Below are 26,029 nucleotides of genomic sequence, written 5' to 3' on the forward strand. Positions count from 1 at the left end.
CACTGTACCCTATCAGAGCATCCCTTAAGATTTTGCAGTTTAAACAATTTTATAAATTTATTTATAAAGCAAAAAAAAAAAGACTTAATTCACTGGGGGGGAGTCTTACTATTTCTACAACAGTGAGAAAACTTAATTACACTACAATCAGGGGAAAACATTTCAAATGAGCAGTAGTACAGATCTTACACTATAAAATCAAGCACATAGAAATAAATGTTCATAAGCCAAAAAAAAAAAAAAATCTCATAAGCATAGCCCGACAAGCCTCCCCACAAAACTGGCTTTTCATCTGAGTGAGCTGCACCTGTCAGCGAATGCCTGAGTCTTTCGCTAGCTTCCCAGAGAGCGTCAAGAGAGGTTCCATGCCACCATAAGGAGGATTCTGACAGAGATGGACATTAGGAGTTTCTCTAAATACACTTGGGTTCTGAGGTGCCAGCTAGCGATACATTATCAATGTGTAGCTTTCACTGAGGGAGCCAGGTCAGAGGAGCAGCACCAAGAGGACAGGAAGTGGAACCTGACATACCTAGAGGAAGAGGCATCTAGTGACAGGCAAGAAAAGATGAAGACTCCCCTAAGAAAAATGCTGGGGGTTCCAGGGGAAACAATGTCCAGAAGTTTCAGGAAAAATGTGCCAGGTATCTTTTTTTTTTTTGGCCAGGAGTTTCAGAAAAAGAAAAAAAAAAAAGCCATGAGTTCTAGAATGCTACAAAGAGAAAGAAGAAAAAGAACATGAAGAAATCACCAATCAGTGGGGAAAACAGGTTCCCATAAAGAGTTCTCTAGGCTCTTAAACTGTGAATAATCATTGTGATATAATATTACATTTACTTAGGGGTCAGGTGGTGGTGCACTGGATTGAGCACACAAGTTACTATGCACAAGAACCTGAGTTCAAGCCCCTGGTCTCCACCTCCAGAGGGGAAGTTTCACAAGTGGTAAAGCAGGTCTGCAGATGTTTCTCTTTCTCTTTCTCTATCTCCTGCTTCCATCTCAGTTGTTCTCTTTATCTATCCAATAAGTGAATTGTTTGTAAATAATCTGCTATACATACACTTAGTTACATACCTTAATTATTAACATTAAGAAGCAGAGGATAAACAAGTCAAATACACACACACACACACACACACACACACACACACACACACACACACCATCCAAGTCATTTACTTAGGAACAACTTCAGCAAGAGGTCAGGCTCTCTCCCCCCCCCACCCCCCCGACCTTTCTACTTTCTTCTGTTTCCAGGCTGAGAAGGGAATAGCTACAGGGGGGAGACAAAAAGGTAGGGGCAGAATCCCAGAGCTGGGAAAATCTTAAGTGTCAGAGAGGAGCTTAGATAACTCCTAAGGACTTCTCCCTGCTTTTCTACCTGAACAATAACCAGGCCACTGGATGTTTCTAGAGTCACCTGGTGGAACCCTGGCCCTGCACACCTGCTTCAGAGCCACAGTGGTGGTTGTGTCCCCAGGGATGGAACAGGCTACCTGCCCAGGTTCACGTCTCTCTCCTGCTCCCTCCCATGAGGAGTCACAGTCCTGTGAAGCCTGCCATGTCAGGGGGGTGGGTGTCCCTATATTGTGCACAAGGTGTAGACTCATAGGACAGGAGAAGAGAGCTTCATGGAGAAGGAGCAGAATTCTTCACAACTTCCTGAAGGAAGAAAGTGAGGTTTGGAGAGAGGGGCAGCAGAGAAGGCAGTGGAAGCCTGGGGGGACAGATTTCAAACAGAATCTTCAGGCAGGGAAAAAGTGAGGATGAAGGAGCAAAAGGGGTTCAGACTGAAAATAAGTCCCCTGAGCTTGTAACTGGAGAACAACTGTCTCAGAATGGGATTGTGTTACCCTACTGAGCTAAGGAGACAAGAGAAATTGCAATGGGAAAGGCACTCAATGTTTCATTGCATCTGGGGAGAAAGCACATATATCCTATGTATGATGCTGATATTGGAAGACTGGAGGTTACGAGGTCACAAATCCTTGCTCCATAACATTTAAACGTAAGCAGATAAATTAGACCGTGATTAAAACTTTTTGCAAGTTTCCAGGGAACATTTATTTTAGAGAAAGCATCACTATGTCTATCCTAATAAATTGGTCTTGACACATGTTTACATAGAAAAATATTTTTTAGGGGCCAGGTGGTGGCACACCTGGTTGAGCGCACATGTTACAATGTGCAAGGACCCAAGTTGGAGCCCCAGGTCCCCACCTGTAGGGGGAAAGCTTTGTGAGAGGTGAAGCAGTGCTGCAGGTGTCTCTCTGTCTCTCTCCCTATCACCCCCTTCCTTCTTGATTTCTAGCTGCCTCTATCCAATAAACAAATAAAGATAATTTTTAATTTTTTTATTTTCTTTTTGTTGCTCTTTTTTATTGTTGTTGTTGTTATTATTTTTATTGTTATTGATGTCATTGTTGTTGGATAGGTCAGAGGGAAAATAGAGAGAGAAGTAGAAGACAGAGGGGGAGAGAAAGATAGATATTTGCAGTGCAGACCTACTTCACCACTTGTGAAGTGACTTCCCTGCAGGTGGGGAGCTGGGGGCTTGAACTGGGATCTTTACACTGGTCCTTGAGCTTTGCGCCATGTGCACTTAGACCGTTGCGCTACCGCCCAACTCCCAATTTTTAAAAATATTTAAAAAAAGAAAAACATTAAAAAAAACCCCAAAACATTGATTTTTCTAATAACCCAATTACTGGTCATCATTCCCCCTTCTCTGGAGTTCCTACAGCTGAGCTGCATGTACCACTGAGGAATTCGAGGAAGGTTTTTCTTTAATATTTATTTATTATTAAATAGAGACAGACAGAAATTGAGAGGGGAGGGGGAGATAGAGAGGGGAAGAGACAGAGACACCTACATTCCTGCTTCACCACTCACGAAGCTTTCCCCCTGCACGTGGGGACAAGGGGCTTGAACCTGGGTCCTTGCACACTGTGATGTGAATGCTTATCTGGGTGCATTGCCACCTGGCCCTCGCGAGGAAGGTCTTAATAGGCCCCACAAACTAGCTTAGCTGGTGAGTATAGGTCTTGCTTAACTGAGGCTCCCGGTTCCACATCCAGAGCTTCCTGTATTGGAGTGGTAAACACACACACACACACACACACACACACACACACACACACACACACACACGGGTAGGGTGAGAGGGAGAGAGAGCTGGGGAGGCAAGTCAGAAGCAACACACAGGACTGTGAGGGGACTGGGTGGTGGGTGCACCTGGTTGAGTGCACAGGGATGCAGGTTTGAGACCCCAACCTCCACCTGCAGGGAAGAAGCTTTGTGAGAGGTGAAGCAGGGTTGCAGGTGTCTCTCTTTCTCTCTCCCTCTCTATCCCCCTTTCTCTCTCGATTTCTGGCTGTCTCTATCCAATAAATAAAGATAATAAAAAAATTAATAATAATTTAAAAAGGGACTTTGAGATGCCCCAGGCTTAAACTAGACATAACTCCAGAATGGTGTGGTGCTCTGGTCTCTCTCATGAAAACACACTTTTGAAAATTAAAAGTCCATAGAGTGGGAGAATTATCACTGAACTCTGAAGCTAATGTTCCTACAGCATGGCACTGGGCTTCAAGGAAAGGGGCTCTGGGACAGGCATCTGGCTGCAGGGACTGGAGAGGAGGTCCTGCACACAGCCTGAGGTGTGGTACAACAATATCAGAGCTGGCCTCTGGGATGTCACCACACACCCTAGCCTTGCAATTCTGTACCTCAGACTCCCTGATTCTTCAACCTGATAACTCAGTCAACTAGTTCACAAAAAGCAAAAGAAAGCAGGAATCCTCAACTGCTGGTAACTTCACTTCTAGTAACTTCTAATGGACAGCGTTTAATTAATGGCTGTCAGATTCAAAATCACTCTGTAATATTTTAGCCAATCCAATCTTTCAAATGATAGCATGGTAACAAACTGACAAATGTGCACTAATTAAACAAAGAAGCTATTGATCAAGGCCTCTGTATTATAAATACATTTATACTCTGTTAAAATGCAAATGGCAAGTTGTTTTGATATTGTCACAAGATAAATTCATGACACAGAGAAGATTTATTTTGCATATCCCCCCATAGTTTAATTTCATCCAAGCCATGCACAAGAACTTTTGCATGAGGCATGACAAATAATCTATGAAAGAGGAAACAGCTAGAGACTGGGGAACAGGAAGGTGCTGGAAGACTCTGAAGGTCACTCTGATGAGTTGGGACAGTTCATTTTTCTCATTTGTCTTCACAATCTATTATGTTTGTGCAAAAGGGTTTCGATTTATGATTTTAACTATTGTTTAATTTTCTTCATTACAAATCTGCACAATTTGAAAACAAATTATTTCCATGAGGAACAGGCTGCTTGCTTCATTCACTTGTGGTCACATTTATGACACCGATCCTATCAATACAGACACCTGCATTGAACTTTAAGATGCAATACTAGCTCCTGTGTATTTGGAACATTATCTTTGGTAGAGAAACTACTGAAATCACTAAAATATCCTTGTACCTGTTCACTGCAGTCTCAAATCCATGCATAAGCTATAACTAATAGAAAATAGTTTATAAAAATATGTTTTGCCAGAAATCCTAGGTCTACTGCCTGCCTAGACATTCCTGATAGATTAGATGACAAGATATGGTCACAGCTAAGGCCTGAAATCCCACACCGAATTGCTAATACCTCAAGAAACGTTTTTACATGACAGTTGAAAGTTCATGGCTAAGACTACACAATGATTTTCAGAGACCCACACTTAGGAAAGGCTTACATGGAGTTTTCACAGAGCAAAACAATATCTGGCATAGTTCTTGCTTAATCTCCAACACGCCTGGATCACAAAATGAAAGATAAGACTGTCCTGTGTAAAGTACGAACAATACCTGAACGTGGGTTTTGTGTAAGAACAGAATTGTTTTTAAGATTAAGAGAAGCTTTGCATTAAGAAATGAACGTCCTGAGGGTGTATGAGCGCTGGCACTAAATATAATTCATTTTATATCATCAGATTCTTCCCTACACAATAGTTTTCAGAAGAACCAGCATAAATCTGCATAAAATGGGTTTTACAGGATTGTTTCTTAATTAAAATTGTTATATGTATAAGTATTTTGACTTTTTAAAAATATTTATTTAATTTTTTATTCCCTTTTGTTGCCCTTGTTATTTTGTTGGTGTAGTTATTATTGTTCTCGTCATTGTTCTCGTCATCTCTCATCAGAGAGACGTGGAGGGGAAGACAGACAGGGGGAGAGAAAGACATCAGCAGACCTGCTTCACTGCTTGTGAAGTGACTCCCCTGCATATGGGGAGCCCGGGGTTTGAACCGGGATCCTTATGCTGGTACTTGTGCTTTGTGCCACCTGCGCTTAACCCATGCACTACTGCCTGACTCTCAGTATTTTGACTTTTACTCTACACTGGGGAGGAGGAAGAGGGTACTGTTACCAAATCATTACCAAAAAGCAATAAAATACTCCTAACTTAAAGAGATTTTTTTTAAAAAAGCTTCTAACTCAAGAAAGTAGCCAAGACAGAACACTCAAAAAGTGACACATAAAAACCAAATTATAGATGATTTTAGGTGCAAAATTTTCTACCTCCTGTAGAAATATCTGAGTTACAGAGGCAGCAGTGATTTGCCTTGTCGAATAGAGCAAAACAGGTTGCAAAAATGTAATCTGACAACACAGAAGTGGGTTTTCGTGCATAAAAATACAGAGGGGAGGAATAAGTATCTAATAGCGACCTCTAGTGGGCATGTCTTAGACTTGCAGTCTCGAAGGAAATTTCCTCCTGAAGACACAGAAACAAGTACCAGCTCTCCTCTACAGAGCCTACACTCCAAGTTCCACAGAAGCCAGGGGTCAATTGAAGGAGCTGATAGAAGACACAGATGCAGCCAACACGAGCTGGGGAAGCAGAGGTGAAGAAGCCCAGGAGGATGACCCGGGAGACGATCTGTCCTAACAGGGAGACCAAGCAAAGCCTGGAGTTTCCCTCAGCTGCTCAGACCTCACTCAGCCCAGCACCCAGTGTCCAATGAGTGATCACTTGCTGTATTTAGTAGCTGATAAAATGCTGTTTTATAGCACTGTTGTTTCAGGGGTGCAATTTCACACCTCCTGATCCTGAAAATATATGTTTGCCCCCCCACCCACACACACTCCCCAAAGCACCAGCTCCCTCCACTGTAGGGCATGGCCCCTCTCTGAGATGCTAATCTCATGTCAGACATTCTCTGGGCCTTTGTCTGGGAGGAGAAAGGGTCACCTCAAGAAACAGGAAGCAAAGAACAGTGTGAAGAAAGTGTACAATTTGGGACTGTCAATGTATAAAATGTATTCTGACTGAAAGCATGACAGCAGTGCAGGTAGACCTGACAGAGAAGTGAGACTCAGACAGAGAAGTGAGACTCAGGGGGAACTAGGCAAAACAGCTATGAATCCAGCTGCCTCCCTGAGGGTCCCCAGGTGAGCCTGGGTACCTCCTCCCAGCAGGAACTTTTCACCAGGACAGCAGGTGGTGGTACAGTGGGTAGAACACAGCCAGGTGGAGGAACAGTGGGGTTTCCTGGGGCTGACGCTCCTCCCTGCCCTGGAGCCGCCCCCATGGGCCACCATCATGCCCAGCTGCCCTGCCTCCCCTCTAGGACATGCAGGGACCCAGAAAAGAGGGTCCCTCGGCCAAGGCAGCAATCAGGTTGATAATCACGAAATAATCTTTTTTTTTCCTTTTTATTTGATAGAACAGAGAGAAATTGAGAAAAGATGAGAGATAGACACACACACACACACACACACACACACACACACACACACCATCACCACTACCACTGTTTCACAGCTCCTGAAGCTTCCCAAAGCCACAGTTGGGACCAGGTGCCCACACATGTGCTACCACGTGTTCATCTGGTTGCACCAATGCCCACCCTCCCTCACCCAAGTACCTTCTTACTCACTACGCTTAGGAGAGCATCAAGAACTTAGAGTCACAAAATACCAGAGACACTGAGGTCCCCCCGCCCACATTTCTCTCCCTACAGGCCTCTCCTGCCCACTGTGTAAAGTGGACGAGTCAGAGTGAAAACCACCAGCCAGGTCAGGCTGGCCAACTCAGGGCCAGGCTGTTGGATGGCCCAGCTGGTATCAACTCAAGTGCCTGAGGCTGAAGAGTGTCCCCCCCAAGTCAAGATCTCAGTCTGGTGGGGAGTTGGCAGTGGGACACCCATTAGAGCACATATGTTACAATACATAAGGACGGGGGTTCAATCCCCCAGTCTCCACCTGCATTGAGAAAGCTTCATAAACAGTGAAGCCGTGCTGCAGGTCTGTTTCTCCCCCTCCATCTTTTTACCTCCCCCTTCCTTCTTGATTTCTCTGTCTCTATCCAATAAGTAAATAAATTAACAGTATTATTTTTAAAAGTTTCTCAGTCTGGGAGTGTGACTCCTTTGGGCCTGAGTTCACAGGGACATGGCAGAAGCCAGTGCTAGGGAAGCACCCTGGGGGAAAAACACAAGTACTTCTGCAAGATGAGAGCTGGCAGCGGGGTGCTCTTTTGTGCCCCAGTGGTTTCGATATCATCCTGTCCTTGTTAGAATCCAGGGCAAAGTGAGAGACACTGATTGTGGTAAGAAGTGACAGGAGGGTGGGTGCCTCACTTGCACTGAATGCATATTTATATTTCCATAAGACAGACATATTTACTATAAACACTAGAGCAAACAAAGCAAAGTCATTCGCTTAAATGCCAGAAAAACAGGAGGAGATGCTAATTTGACCTTCGTGGAAAAGACCTATGTCACTGACACTGCTCACAAGGCTTTAGAACAGAATTTGCCAAGCCGGTTAATTAGCACTCAGTGGATTAGGTCATCGGTGTTGGGGTGGAAAGAGGCCAAGGAAGGAAAAAGTCTGAAGGCTGGACCCATGTACCTATCCTCCCCCACCCCCCATAAGAGCAGACACAAGCATGAAGTCCCAAGAAAGCCCTGGAAGAGAGAGAAAAGAAGAAAGGGAGAAAGAAAGGAGAAAAGAAAGAGGGAATAAAAGAAGGATAAAAGAAAGGATGAAATCATGGAAAGAGTAAGGAAAGGAAGAAAGGAGGAAAGAAAACAGGAAGAAGAGATGAAAAGAAGGAAGGAGGGAGGGAGAGAGGAAAAGAAAGGAAGGGGAGAGAGGAGGAGGGAGAGGGGGGGAGGGAGAGGAGAGAGGGAGAGGGGGAGGGGGAGGGGGAGGGGGAGGGGGAGGGAGAGGGAGAGATCAACCACAGCTATCTGAAAGATGGATCTCCTTAAAGAGCAGATAACTGGAGACACCATGTGGCCAGGGTGCCCCTGCAACTCAGCAAGGCTCTTATCTCATGCACAGAGCACAGAGCTTGAGCAACCTGCTCAGTTCAGCAAGGCTCCTACCTCATGAACAGAGCACAGAGCTTGAGCAACCTGCTCAGTTCAGCAAGGCTCTTACCTCATGAACAGAGCACAGAGCTTGAGCAACCTGCTCAGTTCAGCAAGGTTCTTTCTTACCTCATGAACAGAGCACGGAGCTTGAGCAACCTGCTCAGTTCAGCAAGGCTCTTATCTCATGAACAGAGCACAGAGCTTGAGCAACCTGCTCAATTCAGCAAGGCTCTTATCTCATGAACAGAGCACGGAATTGAGCAACCTGCTCAGTTCATCAAGGCTCTTACCTCATGAACAGAGCACGGAGCCTGAGCAACCTGCTCAGTTCAGCAAGGCTCTTACCTCATGAACAGAGCACAGAGCTTGAGCAACCTGCTCAGTTCAGCAAGGCTCTTTCTTACCTCATGAACAGAGCACGGAGCTTGAGCAACCTGCTCAGTTCAGCAAGGCTCTTATCTCATGAACAGAGCATGGAGCTTGAGCAACCTGCTCGGTTCATCAAGGCTCTTACCTCATGAACAGAGCATGGAGCTTGAGCAACCTGCTCAGTTCAGCAAGGCTCTTATCTCATGAACAGAGCATGGAGCTTGAGCAACCTGCTCAATTCAGCAAGGCTCTTATCTCATGAACAGAGCACAGAGCTTGAGCAACCTGCTCAATTCAGCAAGGCTCTTATCTCATGAACAGAGCACGGAGCTTGAGCAACCTGCTCAGTTCATCAAGGCTCTTACCTCATGAACAGAGCACGGAGCCTGAGCAACCTGCTCAGTTCAGCAAGGCTCTTACCTCATGAACAGAGCACGGAGCTTGAGCAACCTGCTCAGTTCAGCAAGGCTCTTATCTCATGCACAGAGCACGGAGCTTGAGCAACCTGCTCAGTTCAGCAAGGCTCTTACCTCATGAACAGAGCACGGAGCTTAAGCAACCTGCTCAGTTCAGCAAGGCTCTTATCTCATGAACAGAGCATGGAGCTTGAGCAACCTGCTCGGTTCATCAAGGCTCTTACCTCATGAACAGAGCACGGAGCTTGAGCAACCTGCTCAGTTCAGCAAGGCTCTTACCTCATGAACAGAGCACGGAGCTTAAGCAACCTGCTCAGTTCAGCAAGGCTCTTATCTCATGAACAGAGCACGGAGCTTGAGCAACCTGCTCAATTCAGCAAGGCTCTTATCTCATGAACAGAGCACGGAGCTTGAGCAACCTGCTCAGTTCATCAAGGCTCTTACCTCATGAACAGAGCATGGAGCTTGAGCAACCTGCTCAGTTCAGCAAGGCTCTTATCTCATGAACAGAGCATGGAGCTTGAGCAACCTGCTCAGTTCATCAAGGCTCTTACCTCATGAACAGAGCACGGAGCTTGAGCAACCTGCTCAATTCAGCAAGGCTCTTATCTCATGAACAGAGCACGGAGCTTGAGCAACCTGCTCAGTTCATCAAGGCTCTTACCTCATGAACAGAGCATGGAGCTTGAGCAACCTGCTCAGTTCAGCAAGGCTCTTATCTCATGAACAGAGCATGGAGCTTGAGCAACCTGCTCAGTTCAGCAAGGCTCTTACCTCATGAACAGAGCACGGAGCTTGAGCAACCTGCTCAATTCAGCAAGGCTCTTATCTCATGAACAGAACACGGAGCTTGAGCAACCTGCTCACAGGACTTTGGAGAGCTGGGGATGCATGTTCACCCTTTGACACACACCACATATTCCCTCTGAAGAGGACTCAGCACCTCGCCAGGACAGCAGGAGCATTTGCTGGAAAACAGAGAATCTGACAGCTTAGCAGGCGACACAGAAATGATCACACATGACACACAGCCCTCACTTTCGGCTCCCGGGGACTCAGAGACTCAAACATGACAACCCTGTCACTTTGTCTCTGCCTTCCAAATAGGCGCTTTTTACTAAAAATGAACCCATCTGCCTGTCTCCTGCTCACAAGGAGCCCGACTGCCACTCTTAATCCCCCGTCATCGATGGCGGGGTGACAAGGCTCTGCTGGGCTGCGCTCCCTGCACACGCGCACACAAAGCCAAGCCACAAATCCCTCAGCGTGACATCAGCTCAGTGCCACTGGACTAGAAGAGTTCCCTCACAGATTCTTGCCACATGATTAGAAAGTCATTCAAGTCTGAGAGAATGTGGCAAGCGCAGAGGAGTGACAGTCAATTAGGAAGCAGAAGGGAGTGTGGGCCTGTCATGAAAACCATGCCTGCAATGGCTCTGGGGATGCGATGGATGCCCCGGGCCACTCTCACAAGAAGTTGTTATTATTATTAACAAGCTGCTGCTCAGCTCAGGCTTATGGTGGTGCCGGGGCCCGGACCTTGTACCTCTGAGCTTAGGGCACAAAGGTGTTGCACCACGGATGGTATCTCCTCCCTGACCCTTTCACAAGAAATTTATTTTTGTTTATTATACCAAAACATTTCTCAGCTCTGACTTACACTGGTTCTATGAATTGAACCCAAGACCTTGGAGCCTCAGGCATGAAAGTCTTTTTGCAGAACCATCATGCTGTCTCCCAGGCCCCAAGATCATATAAAAGCTGTTGTGAAAGCTGTTCATTCTAGGTAGGGGACATAGCACAAAAGACTTCCACATCTGAGGTCTCAGGTTTAATCCTCAGCATCACCATAAGATAGTGCTAAGCAGGGAACTGGTGTCTCTCTGTTTATTTTTTCCATTAAAATAACTACTAAAAATGATAATTAAGCAAGTACTTCCCTTCCCCACACCATATTACTATCATTGGCCAAAGCAGTTTTTCTTGGAAACCAGAGTCAAAATTTTGAATATATTTGTGTAAACCTATATGTAAATTTATATAACTTGGTGGGGTTTCTTCCCAACCAAGTCGGGGGGGGGGGATTAAACATAGAGAATAGCTGAACTTCCCCTCTGAGGAGAAAAGACAGATGAAAGTCAACAATTCCCACACTGATATTCTCTGATCAATGTTTCATTCCATAAAATGTCGAGAAAGGGAGGTGACCTGACACACAGCACCTGCCACCCCAAGAAGTCTCAGTGTCAAGAAGCCAGCACCCTGCTCCTCATACATCATACACAACAGGAACCGAAGGGACTGATACACATAAACTTACACAAAAAAAAAATCAAAGAAGCAAGCAAACACTTGAGAGCACCTTTTTATTTCTTTGTGGCATCAGAGTCTTGCAAGTGCATGATTCCATCACTCCCAGGCTGGCATTCTGCATTCTGACAGAGAAGGGCAGAAAGAGAATGGCACCACAGCACTGGAGCTTCTTCCCCTGTGCCAGAACACAGGTGCACGCCCTATTCAGGGAGCTATCCCTCTGCCTCGCTATCAAGGATCTTGATTCCAGCTCCACCACCACTCACCCTGTGACCAGGCCTGGGCCAGGCTTCTAACTCCCGAATCTCATGCCTCTCCCCAAAACACAGGTCACCATACCTTAGTAAGCTGAAAGGAGTGTGCAATAGGAGTCTGTGGCACAGAGAATAAACCAGAATATATCCCCTCCCCATGCAAATATCTTCCTAATAAGTATATGAACAAGCATGATATGGGAACTGTCAACAAATGTAGACCAGGCAACACTCTTAGCCTACCTGCATGTTAGCTGTTGGGCTCAGGCAAAGATGAGTAAAATTATGGGCCCCTTGGAATAAGTCTAAAACAGACTTCCTAGCTTCTGCCAATATGAAGACCCCAAATCTCATCTGCTCTATTCTTACCTTTAGGTTCCTGATTATTAAACAATTTGTTCTGCTTTATAGCTTAATGTTTTTTAGCCACCAATTGCAGATGCTACCATGATATCAACCTGATTTCCATGGGCAGATGACCTCACCAATGTGTCCTGGACCCCCACCTCTCCAGAGCCCCACCCCACTAGGGAAAGATAGAAACAGGCTGGGAACCTGTTTCTATCAACACCCATGTCCAGCGGAGAAGCAATTGCAGAAGCCAGACCTCCTACCTTCTGCCCCCTAAAGATGTTTGGTCCATGCTCCCAGAGGGATAAAGAATAGGGAAGCTTCCAATGGAGGGAACAGGAAGCAGAACTCCGGTGGTGGGAATTGTGTGGAATTATACCCCTCTTAACCCACAGTCTCGTCGATTATTATTAAAACATTAATATAAAAAAGATGTAATTTAAAAAAAAGTGCAGAAGACAATATGCTCATGTTCCTTAGTGTCATCCACATAAATCGCAGGGTTTCTCTCAAATAATCACTTGCCCTCTGTGTGACTGAAGGAACTATTCGGTCAGAAACAGCACGATCTCACCCGAAAGGCAGAGGCTGCGTAGCCAACAAGAAGGTGGACTCACTTGACAGCTTGTTGTGGCTGAGGACGAGCTGCGTGATGTGGGACAAGGTAACTGCAAGAGAAGGAAAAGCCACAGCGTCAGTCGGTGCTCCCCACCACGCCTCCACACCTGCTCCAAGGTAAAGTGTTTCTTCTTCTAGCGTTTGCCCTTCTTCCGTAGCCAGTCAACAGCATCAGGTTGAGCCTGATGTAAAGTGCTGAGTTATTTTCACAGGTAGGAGTATTACCGGCTCGCTAAAGCAAAAGCAAGGACTCCGTCAACACTGCAAGTTCCATGTGAAAGGAAATTAAGTCACAGAGTTAATGGTGAAATTAGCACAGAAACTTGGAGCTGATGAGATGGATGACAAAGGAGCAAACATTACCAGGAGCCAGACAGAGGCTTGGGGACACTGTCTGCTGGTGTGGCCGGGGTGACCAATCTCAGTGACAGGAAGTGCTACCCAGGAACCGGTCCAGGGGTCTAAAGAAGCAACAGGAATCTCACCACAAGCCAGGAGCCTGCAGCACAGTACTTGGTGGAAGTGGCATCAACCAGAAACTCTGCACTGCCGGTTCCAGAGCAAAATCCTCTATAGTCACCTCCACACTGACCATCCATGTTTTAAAACACCTGCAGGTTGCTTGCCAGATTCAATCTGTGTCTAGTTTATTTTTGTCACCAGAATTACCACTGTATGTGGTCTATTCCGGGGGGTCATTTCTATTGTCCCTTTCTTTCTCTTTTTTCTTCTCTTTTTCTTCCTTTTCTCTTTTGATAGAAGTGAAAGACAGAGAGGGAAACAGAGAAGAGACACACAGATAGAGGTAGAAATGTAACACTGCTTCATCCACTGATCATGAAGCTCCCTCCACCCCATGTGAAGACGGGGGGAGGGGGCTGGATCGCATTCCTTGGGCATGGTAATATGTGTGCTCTACCATGTGAACGGTGCCCACCCTCACACACACCCAGAATTACTAGAAATTTAATCTGCTGATCCAGTTTGGGGTTGGGGAGACAGCTCACCCAGCAGAGCACATGCCCTGACCCCTGACACCTTATGAGAAAGAGACAGCACTGATGAAGTATCATCAATGGTGGAACAGTGCTGTGGTGTCTCTCCCCCATCTCTCTCTCTCTCTCTATCTCTCAATTAAAAAGAAAAAAAAATTGGTCAGGGAAGCCAAATTGGCATCTTGCATGCATGAGTCTTTCATTACCTGGAACTGCATTAAAAAAGAAAGAAAGAAAGAAATACATATATATGTATGTGTATATATATATATATATATGTATGTGTGTATATATATGTGTGTATATATATGTATGTGTATATATATGTATGTGTATATATATATGTATGTGTGTATATATATATATGTATGTGTATATATATATATATGTATGTGTATATATATATGTATGTGTATATATATATGTATGTGTATATATATATGTATGTGTATATATATATATCGGAGGCCGGGCAGTAATGCACTGGATTAAGCACACATGGTGTGAAGTGCAAAGACCAGCTTAAGGATCCCGGTTGGAGCACCTGGCTCCCCAGCTGCTCCACAAGCAGCGAAGCAGGTCTGCAGGTGTCAATCTTTCTCTCCCCCCTTTGTCTTCCCCACCTCTCTCAATTTCCCTCTGTTCTATCCAACAACAACAGCAGCAGCAGTAGCAATAATAATAACAAGAAGGGCAACAAAAATGAGAAAAATGGCCTCCAGGAGCAGTGGATTTGTAGTTCAGGCACCAAGACACAGCAATTACCCTAGAGGCAAAAAAAAAAAAAAAAGAAAAAAATAGATATTTTAAAAATTGCTTTCCAACTCTAAAGGAAATGTGTGCAAATGTACACACATTAGTTAAGAAACAGATTTAGAACACACTCTGCTTTTAAAAGACAGGTCCTGTAATGAGTGTGTCCTAGAATGTTCCCAGCTATGACCACAGAATGTGAGCTCAGACCAACAGGGATGCAGAGGTTACACAGGCTCTTATGCTGAATATGGGCCCCAGATCAGAACGATGGGGTTAACAGTTAAAGATATTTACATCTCTTTCCCATATTTGGGAGCTACTCTCTGGCCTGATCCAGTTTTCCAGTCCTATTCTCAACTCTGACACTGTCTTCCCAAGACAATACCTTTGGTCTACCTGCATGTTAGCTGTTGGGCTCAGACAAAAATTAATGAAGTCCTGGGTCCCTTGGAGTATGCCTAAAATAGACCTACTAGCTTTCTCCAAAATGGAGAACCCAACTTTCATCTGCCATATTCTTGTTTTTAGGTTCCTGATTATTAAACAATTTGTTCTGCTTTATATCTTAATATTTTTTAGCCACCAAATTGAAGATGCTACCATGATACCAACCTGACTTCCCTGGGCAGACAACCTCACCAATAAGTCTTGGAACCCTACCTCTCCAGAGCCCTGCCCCACTAGGAAGATAGAAAGAGGCTGGGAGTGTGGATTGACCTGCCAATGCTCATGTTCAGTGGAGAAGCAATTACAGAAGCCAGAACTCCCACCTTCTGCACCCCATGGATCTCTGGTCCATACTCCCAGAGGGATACAGAATAGGAAAGTTTCCAATGAAGGAGATAAGATACGGAACTCTGGCGGTGGGAACTATATCAAATTGTATCCCTGTTATCCTATAATAATAAAAATAAAAAAACAGATTTAAAGATATCTGCCATCTTTTTCAATAATATTACCTTAATGGGAAAGACTTTTTTCCTATAAGGGAAATTAAGAAAAAAAAAATGTCATTAAATATCTCAGTGGTGAATCCCAACACGCAGGGGTTCATGAGTATTTATCACAATCCAGAGGGCTTTTCTTTCTTTTCTTAGCTTTCAGAAAACTATAGCAAAATACACAACACAGTACAAAGATCTATTTGACCATCTGAGATTAATCCACTAGCTTGACAGCCCCAAACAGGAGGGTGTCTCATGCAGAAGCACAATACCAGCAGAGCCAGGGCTGAGCATGAAGGTGGTCAGGGAGGTGGGTTGGCACTAGAGCACAGGACTTGTGTGCTGGTGGCCCTGAGTTCAATCCTTGGTGCCACATACACCAGAGTGGTGCCCTGGTCTCTCTTAGAAATTGTTTTTCAAAACTGCAGACTACTTCAACACACCAGTTGTCTCCCCAGTCAGCAAAGGCAGGTCCCCAAAGGAGTTATTCATGAAGGCAAAACGACTGAATGAGATATTGTATCTAAACATTTTTTTAGATTTATTCTTTTTAAAATGTATTTATTTATTGGATAGAGACAGAAATTAAGAGAGAAGGGGGAGATAAAGATGGATAGAAAAAGAGAGTCACCCAGAGCACTGTTTTACTCCTCATGAAGCTTCATCCCTGCAGGTGGGGACCAGGGGCTTGAACCTGGGTCCTTGTGCATTGTGACATGTTGCACCACCACCTAACCTCAATTCATTCATTTTCAGAGGAGAGAGAACCAGAGCACAACTCAACTCTGGCAGAGTGTGATGCCAGGGATTCAACTGGGGCCCTCTGGAGCCTCAGGCAACTGGTGGAGGGTGAGACCTATGTGCCTGAAGCTCCTGTCCCATCCCTGGTGCCAGGTGTGCTGCAGGTGCTCTGACTGCTTCCACACATGCATGTGAAACCCTTACTATTTCAGGTGAAATAAACAAATCTTAAAAAATAAAAATAAAAAAAGAGGGTGGGTGGTGGCACATCCAGCAGAACACAAACATTATCAGTCTCAGGTGTCCAAGTTCAAGTCTCATATGCAGGATAGAAGCTTCACAGACAGCACAGAAGAGCAGCAGGTGTCTCTCCTGCTCTTTTCTTATCTATCTTGGCCTCTCATTTCTACTTAAAAAAAGAAGGTCACTGAGAACAGTGGAGTCATCCCCCAAGCCCCAACAGTAACTCTGGTGCCAAAAAGCAGGTAAATAAATCTAAAAAAAGGATAAAGAGAATAGAGCCAGGGAGATAGCTCAGGCTACTAGAGCACCAACTTTCATGCCTGTGGTCTCAGAGACTTACTGCAAGGTCCAATCCCTAGCACCACTTCATGCTAGAGCTGAGCAGTGCTCTGGTCTCTGACCTCTTACATACATACATATGTATATACATACTGCCTCCTTAAAGTACTTTAAGAGAAATAATAGTCCTATCTCCTCCTGCCTTAAATTTTCCATTTTTTCATATAATTTTCCAATATATTTTCAAGTCTTTTCCAAATATATCACAACTGGTTAAGAGAAAAAAAAAGTTGCTCCTCTCCCAGTTAATATTCCCAATGAAAGGCTGAATGAGTAGAGACCTGATTCCTTTTACTCATTTCATTGCCCTTTAAACACACATTTAACAGGAGAGAAAGGGACACAGCTCCAAAGTTCTTGACAATAGAGACATACGTGTTGTCTCAGCTAGACTGTTTTCCCTTCTTCCTATTGTTACAAGGCTTCAGGCTACAGTAGGCAACAGCATGGAAAATTAGAGCAGAAAAGAAAAAGTTAATAAAAGATCTTTTGAGAAAAAATATTTAGGGCAACACTGGACTCTGGGCTGGGGCTGCGGGAAGGGCAGTTCTGTTGGACAGAAATCAAAACCCTGAATCAGTCACAAAGGCAGCAGCAGGAGGACAGAGGAGGGACAGAGGGAGAGAGGGGGGTGCCATTTCCTTCTGTGGGGACAGGTAAGTCCATGTAGGTTCCCCATGGAGAAAGGCCACTGATGGAGGCTTACTGAGAAGTACAAAAGTGTTCACATCAAACTAGCTGGGAGGTGACCGAGGCTGTGCCCACAAGCCTAGCTGATGCCCCTTTCTTGTACCCAGGGAGCCCATCCACAATGGCAGTGGAACCCCTTGGGGTCCTATGGCCATGAAATGTGAGGAATATGCATGCCAGAGCAATCAACACACTACTGTTTGAGTTCCCAAAGCAGGACAGACTTCCACTGTGCCCAGGCCTTTCCAAAGCTGAGCATGTTTCACAACTCAACTCCTGGGGCCAGGGTGGCAGTCATGATACCAAGCATGAGGACCTGGGTTCAAGCCCCTGGGTCTCAACTGTAAGGGGGGAAGCTTCACAAGTTGTAGAGCAGTGCTGAAGGTGTCTCTGCCTCCCTATCTCATACTCTTTCCCTCAGTTTCGTTAGGGGGAAGGGAAAAAAAAGGCAGCTGGGAACAGTGTGTACATTGAACCCCAGTAATAACCCTAGCAGCAAAAAGAAAAATCAGCTCATAGACTGACCCCCAGCACCATGCATAACAAAGAGGTGCTCTGACCTGCCCCAACCCTCTTCTCTCTTTCTCACTTGAAACTCATCTTATATGACATATGATAAAATCTTTTTTGTCCCAGCATGTGGGTTTCATAACTGTATAGTTCTGATAATCCTGAGGGACTTTTTTTTTTCCAGATTAAGGGTGAAAGGCAGAAAGGGAGAGAAACACACCCAGCACTGCTTCACCACTCACTCATGAAGCTTCTCCTTTGTATGTTGTTCCCATGTGGTGGCTCAGGTATCAAACACAGGTCCTTAGGCTTGGCAAAGCAAGCCAGCTCAAGACTCTTCCAAGATAAACCTTGCATACTTCAATTGGAAGTATCCCAGCAGGTAAAGCACCTGCCTTACCAAGCTTTACCACCCTCTAAAATAATGAAAAGCTCAGCTCTGGGAAGCCGTGGAGGAACATCGTACATGTGTGAGGCCCTGGGTTCATTCCCTGGCACTGCAAAATACGTTACCATCAAAATGTACATCAGCATACACTGCTGAATACTCCAGTGCCTGGGCTGTCCCCTAGCTCCAGCCTGTAGACATGGTGATGGGGTCATGACCTGGGACCAGATCAGCTGATCGGTGGGAAAGTAGACTTGCAGACTTGGTAAGAGGGAGATGTTCAGTGAGAAAGGCCTTAGAGGAATGTGATTTATGATGTCTCTTCTCTAGCTGGGATGTCAGAATCAGTAGAGGTGTAATAATTTCAAAAGAGACACAACTGAAGGCCAGAGAAATAGCTCATCAGGTCGGGCACTTACCCAGCCATGCATGTGGCCCTGGTATAAGCCCAGGAGGTGCTGGAGGTGCTGTGGCACTGGAGAAAACACTGGAGCCGCACTGTCTCCTCCTCTGCCTCTCTCTGAGTGAGTATGGTGTAGAGCAGAGAAACTGCCCATGTGTGTGGGCCAAGCTCCACCAAAAGAGACAGACAGACAGACAGGCAGAGGGAGACTCACACTGGGTACCTGCTGACTGGGTGGGACCAATAGTCTCCACTTGCAGATTATCTTGGGAGAAATGTAGACCATACATCCTGTCTAGTCTATGATAGTCTTAGATGAAGCCCACTGTCCCCACTCAGAAACATCCTCAGCTTGGATGATAAATCTCTCAGTCACTTGACTTAGTGAATACAGAGAATACACACGAATCCTGAATGGCAAGGCCCCAAACACATGGCAGCAAGAGGAGCGTCTATCTGCTTGAAAGGGAAATGACAGCCAAGAGGAGGTGTGCAGGGCTGTCACAGTCTAAAGAGCTATAGGGCAGAGGACCCCAGAGACTGAGGCTGGACTTGAAAGAAAGTCCAGGGTGGAAACCAGAGGCTAAGAAGCAAATCTAAGCTGATGAGAGTGAGCAGATGGGAAGCAGAGAAGGTCCAGGACTGAAGGGGATGGCTAAGAGTTTAATGCAATAATATCATCCCCACCCCCACCCCCAAATCTAAGGACTAAATGCTTCTAGAAAAAGAATCATGTCCAGGTAACACTAAGGAAGATAACAGAAAGTATTGCCAACAAGAGTATCAATTAAAAATTCATCAGCATTTTAAAGAATATCACTGTATTTAAAACAGCTCCCTTTGTCCCATCTTCAGCACCCAGTAGGCAGCAACCCCAGCCTGAGATAAATCCACAGTACTGTGATATGATGTGAAAGGCTTGCTTTCACAGGCATGGCACCCAGGAAAACAATCTCCACCCTTCTAGAAAATCAGGAGGTATGGGGCTACTGTGTAACACTTGAGAGAGGGGCAGAGAGTTCTAGCCTCCCAGAATGACATTAATACTCAGAGCAAAATAACCTGCTGGGAGGAGATTAGAGGACTGAGACTTGGAAATGCACAAAGCGATGATGAGACCTCCAACAAAACAGGCAATGCCTTAGAAGACACAGATGGCAAAGAGGGAATTTCTAAAAAATGTAAACAGATGAAAAGAATTCAAGAGATCAACAGACAGACACACACTGAAGAGCCCAGAAAAAGAAAACATTAAGCAAGGGAGTAAACATACATTTAAAAAATAAATAAACATAGAGGGCCAGGCGGTAGCGCACTGGGTTATGTTGCACAGTGCAAAGCGCAAGGGCAAGCACAAGAATCCAGGTTCAAGCCCCTGGCTCCCCACCTGAAAGAGGTTCCCCTCACAAGTGGTGAAGCAGGTCTGCAGGTGTCTGTCTTTCTCTCCCCTCTCTGTCTTCCCCTCCTCTCTCCATTTCTCTCTGTCCTATCCAACAGGAACAACAACAATGGGAAAAAATGGCCTCCAGGAGCAGTGGATTCATAGTTCAAGCACCAAGCCCCAGTGACAAACCTGGAGGCAATAAACAAATAAATAAATATAATAATTGAGACAATGTCACTGAAATTAAAAATATATATATTTAAAACTTTTAAAATGCAAAATATAAAGAGCATAGTACACATCTGGGAAATGATTGATACAGAGAGACCAAGCTGTGAGGAGATTACCCGATCTAAAGAACAAATGGAAATTCTCCTCAGCATCAGGGGAAAGGCAGCTGCTGTTTTCAGAGGAAAGTGAATGCGAACATGGAGGCTGTGAGGTGGCTCAGCTGGTGGAGTGCAGGACTTGCGGGAGTGAGGCCCCAGGTTTGATTCCTGGAGCGGTTCTCAGTCCTTTTCTGAAGTAAATATACTGACCTTTTAAAAAGGAAATAACATCATCACCAGACTCCTGGACAGCAATAATTTCTGCCAGAAGAACACAACATAATTAAAATACTCCAGGAAAGAAGTGTTCGGAGATGGATTAGCAGGTACAGCTCAGGCCTTACCATGTGTGAAGTCTTGGCTTTGGCCCCAGTCCTGCAGACAGCACCAGAAGGAGCTTTATGGACACAGAATGTCTTTAAAAGGGACCTATCAGGGGACGGGTGGTGGCGCACCTGGTTGAGTGCACATGTTACAATGCTCAAGGACCCTGGTTCGAGCCCCCGGTCCCCTACAGGGGTAAAGCTCTGCAAGCGGTGCAACAGGGCTGTAGGTGTCTCTCTGTCTCTCTCCCTCTCTCTCTGTCTGCCCCTTCCTCTTGACTTCTGGCTGTCTCTAACCAATAAAGATAGATTTTTTTTTAAAAAAAAGGGGCCTATGTACATGATGGCAGAGGAGGACTGTTGGTATGCTTCTAAAAACCCCTTCTGTTTCATTAGTTTAATACCCCCTGCTTAACTACTGTATTCTATTTACATAACCACTGCATTGGTCTATTTACATAAATCACTTTTACATTTACATAAAGCACCACCCTCCCTCCAGGGCATTGGTGGTTCTGTGGTAGAATTCTCACCTGCTCCGCTCCCTCTCCTTGTCATACCCTGATTTTCACCAGTCACTTTTCTCTCCACCCTCTCTGCATCGCATCCTGTTCCCACCCTACTGGGCTAGTATATTTATAAGGACAAGACTGTTTGTAGTTTTTAGTTTAGCTTAGCTTGGTATAGATTGCACTGCGTCCTGCATAAATAGAGATACTGCATACAGCTCAACTATGAGTCCCCAGTCATCTGTTACCCACCCGTGAAGCCAGCCCATCGAAAACAACATATGGCGCCTACAACGTGGGACCGGACATGCACAACTCCCAGATAAGTGAAGACTTTGCCTACCTATGCACTATGGTCTTCTCTTCTGCTTACGAAGAGGTTTGCCAAAGCCTCTACTGTTTCATCATGAGACAGTTACTCTGTCTCTGTAACATTTTGCTCTGGGCCACACTTTGTTTCCCTGACCAGGAACTTTGGTTTCTTGTGACCCTAATCATAGAGCTTGGGAGATGCACAGAGATTTCTCCTTGGACTTTCTGGATTCCCTCTCCCATGTTTTCCTGAGGAAAAGGACTACATTTTGCTCCAGGCCACAATTTGGTTCTTTATGACCATCGTAGACCTTGGGATATGCTCGGAGATTTCCCCTGGGACTTTCTGGACTTCTCGAATGTTTCCCATGGAGAAGGTCTACTCTAATTTGAGGAGCATTCTCCAGTACCGTGGCAGTCCCCAAGAATGGATACACGTGATTAGTTCTACTCTCCTGATTGGATTCTTTCTTCGATGGGAAGACGCTTTTAAAAGTAGATGCCTGAAGCAATACAGCAGGAACAGTCAGAAGCACCCTAAATGGAATTTTGAAGAGCTTTTTGGACTAGGACGCCCTCCGGGGACTCATGATACTACATGTCTTCACATGAAAAAGCATCTACTCAAATGGAATTCCTGGAAATCCGTTTGGATCCTGTTCTCTGACATCGCCCACAAGATGGAATGACTACAACACACCCCCGGAAACCAATGATGTGACCTGGCACGACCTGAAGAAACAGATTCACAGACTCCAAAGCTCACTCTCTACAAAAAAGCCGACACTTCCATCGGACTTACTGGTACACACTGCTGTGTTTCTCAAAGACTAACTTCAGCCAATTGCCTTGAGACTTTATAGACCATGTCCCCTCGCCTGCAGGCTCTGTCCCCAGAAAACTCCCCTCCTTATTAGGTTATGCCCACTGAGGCAGGAAATGCCCTTTGAGGCAAGAGATGCCCCCAGAGGCATGAAGCGCTCCCAGAGGCAAGAAATGCTCTTTCGCCTGCTAGGCCTTGCCCTTTGTGGCAAGAAACGTTCCCCTTGGCATCACACTGGTTATTGCTGCTCGCCTATTTTGTTTTCCATGTCTTATGCCAGTTCTTTTGAAAACGCCTGTACGATATAGGTTTCTGTTCACCCCACAATCCTGATACTATGGCCATTAGTTAAAAAGAAAGGGGGAATTGTTGGTATGCTTCAAAAAACCCCTTCTGTTTAATTAGTTTAATACCCCCTGCTTAACTACTGTATTCTATTTACATAACCACTGCTGCGGTCTATTTACATAAATCACTTTTACATTTACATAAATCACCACCCTCCCTCCAGGGCATTGGTGGTTCTGTGGTAGAATTCTCACCTGCTCCGCCCCCTCTCCTTGTCATACCCTGATTTTCACCAGTCACTATTCTCTCCACCCTTTCTGCATCGCATCCTGTTCCCACCCTACTGGGCTAGTATATTTATAAGGACAAGATTGTTTGTAGTTTTTAGTTTAGCTTAGCTTGGTATAGATAGCGCTGCGTCCTGCATAAATAAAGAGATACTGCGTACAACCCAGCCATGAGTCCCGGGTCATCTGTTACCCGCCCGTGAAGCCAGCCAGGCGAAAACAACAGAGGACCTAGTGGGGGTTGTATTGTTATGTGGAAATGTTATGCATGGATAGACTATTGTATTTTTTTTAATATTTATTTTATTTATTTATTCTCTTTTGTTGCCCTTGTTGTTTTATTGTTGTAGTTATTGTCGTTGCTGGATAGGACAGAGAGAAATGGAGAGAGGAGGGGAAGACAGAGAGGAGGAGAGAAAGATAGACACCTGCAGACCTGCTTCACCACCTGTGAAGCGACTCCCCTGCAGGTGGGGAGCCGGGGTTCGAACCAGGATCCTTATGCCAGTCCTTGTGCTTTGCGCCACCTGCGCTTAACCCGCTGCGCTACAGCCCAACTCCCAGACTATTGTATTTCATTGTTGACTGTAAACCATTAATCCTCCAATAAAGATTTCTTTTTTAAAGAGCTATGAGGCCGTAGCCAGGTCAAGGCAAACAGGTGAGTACATGATAGTTGTGGTGTGTGTGGCCCCTCAGAAAGCAACCTGCTCCCTCCAGTCAAACAGGGTCACTCAATACTGATCCCCATTGGTCAAGCACCTGAATTATAAGAAATGCCACAATTTTTTTTCTGCTTGTTTTATGCTTAAAGAAAAAAAAATATATATATATATCCTACGCAAACTCTATTCAAAGAAACAACAAGTCTTTGTGTGATATAAAGATATCTCTGACAAGATATCTTTAGCTCCAGACCACATGTGTTTAGGAGAGAGAATCTGGGTTTCACATGAGCATGTCGATTCTAGCACCAAGAGTGACAACCCAGAACCGGCTAGCAGGTAAAGTGGGGTGCTACGGCTTCTTCAGCTGAAAACAGAACTACTGGAGCATTTGCTAACTCGGGTGGTGGCTCACCACGCACTACACTCACATCATCATGTGCAAGGATGGAGGTTCAAGCTCCCAGTCCCTACTTGTAGGGGGACCTTTCAAGAGTAGTGGAGCAATGCTGCAGCTATCTCTCCTTCTAGCTCTCTCTCCCTCTCTCCCAAGTGCTGTCCCTAAGCTTCTACCAAGAAGGATTAAAAAAAAAAAAAAAAAGGAAGGATGGATGGAAGGGAGGAAGGAAGGAGAAAGAGGGCTTGGTGGTGGCACACCTGGTTGAGCACACATGTTGCAATGCACAAGGACCCAGGTTCAAGCCCCTGGTCCCCACCTGCAGGGGGAAAATTCACAAGTGGTGAAGCAGTGCTGCAAGTGTCTGTCTCTTCCTTTCTCCCCTTTCCTCTCAGTTTCTGCTATCTCTGTCCAATAAATAAAGATAATAAAAATAAAGTTTAAAAGAAATACATAAAGAGAAAAAAGAAGGAAGGTAGGAAGAAAGAAAACGCCACTGGGACCAGCGAAGCTATGCAGGCTCCAAGTCCCAGCAATCACACTGGTGGCAAAATAAAAAATAATAAAATGAAATTAAACCTCTGGAGTTACTGGTGAGTTGAGACATCCTAGTTATTAGTTATTCAACTGCTGATATCTAAAGACTGCCATTCCCAGCAGAGCTTCAGCCAAGAGCACATCACAACTTGCCCCTGGCGACCTCCCACACCACCAGGGCTCAGAGCCAGCTTTTCCTCCAAACCCTGTCACACTAAGTGTGCCATCTAACTGCTCCTGGGAACTTGGATCCGCTGAGGGTTCCCAGATGTGAAGAAATAAGCAGATAGTAGGCAAAGGCCCCTGGAGGGGTGACATGACAGAAAATTCTCAAAATCAAAGAGCTCTTGTGACTTTTTTTTTTCACACCATCAGGTAAATCATATCTTAAGAAACTAACAAATGTTAATACTAAGGTTAATGTGTGCCAGGATACAGGCTGAATGCTCCCCTGAAGTTCTTATGTGGAAAAAGGATGCTCATTGTGAAGGGGTCAGGAGGTGGGGCCCTCGGGAGTAGCGAAGGACATGATCAGGTGTGAGGGTGGGGCCTTCAGGAGTGAAATGGGTGCCCTGAGAAAGTTCTGCCATCATTTCTTCCATATCTGGACACAGAAAGAGATGGCTAGGAGCCAAAAGTGGGCCCTCACCAGACACCAAATCTGCCCTCATCTTGAGGCTCAGAGAGGTTAAGTGACTTAACAGTTGGCTACACAATTGGTGACAAAAAAAAAAAAAAAAAAAAAAAAAATCTAGGGCTTCAGGAATCACAATACCAACTGACTGGAAAATTGTGAAAAGTCACTACAAACTGTAACTTCACATGTCTCCTGGGGAGGTGGGGGGTGTCACAGTTTGTTTCCTCTCTAGATAAAACGGTTCCAGGCGTTGCCTTGCCCTAATAACATCAGTTGAACACTGAAAACTTCTAGCATGTTCCAGGTGGCTGTGAGCTGTTCCCCTCTCGAGGGCTGGGGAGGAGTCCCTCACCTGGGCCGCGCTTCCCAGCCTGGCTCCTTGAGACTGTCTAACGCACAGCCTCGACCACCAAAGCATGGAGGTAACCACAGCCTTGGTTACCAAACTCAGAAGAGGCGTTGGAACCAGACTGCAGGTTAAAATTTAATTCTGGGGTAAGCCTGGGAGGTCACTGACTCGGAAGGTAGAGGGCATATGCTCTGCAAACCTGGGGTTCTGAGTTGAGTCTCTGGCACTGCGTATAGACTCAGGTTCTGGTCTCTGTCTCACTAAATAAATAAATCTTTCTGAAAGAGGCATCAAGCTAAGAATTTAAATATTTGCCTTGGGGAATAGGTGGTTCAGTGGGTAGAGTACACATTTGCTTAAGGACAAGGGTTTGAAACCCCAGTACACACAGAGAAGCTCAAGAGCCAGGTATCACACCAGCATGTGAAGGGCCCGGTTCAAATCTCTG

At 45.3% G+C, this 26,029-nt stretch overlaps 1 protein-coding gene across 2 annotated transcripts in view; it reads right to left on the bottom strand.

Moving 5' to 3' along the window:
• Window positions 1–26,029, bottom strand: part of RSU1 (Ras suppressor protein 1) — a 148,435-nt gene that overhangs the window by 116,095 nt on the left and 6,311 nt on the right. The window contains exon 3 of one of the 2 annotated variants that reach the window (XM_007526187.3): window positions 12,732–12,782. The exons of the other annotated variant lie outside the window; for it this stretch is intronic. Coding sequence (XP_007526249.1) covers window positions 12,732–12,782 — 51 coding nt within the window. The remainder of the gene's footprint in view (window positions 1–12,731; window positions 12,783–26,029) is intronic. 2 annotated transcript variants of the gene reach the window in all.

Source organism: Erinaceus europaeus, chromosome 6 (genome assembly GCF_950295315.1).
Source record: "Erinaceus europaeus chromosome 6, mEriEur2.1, whole genome shotgun sequence".
Lineage (NCBI taxonomy): Eukaryota > Metazoa > Chordata > Mammalia > Eulipotyphla > Erinaceidae > Erinaceus > Erinaceus europaeus.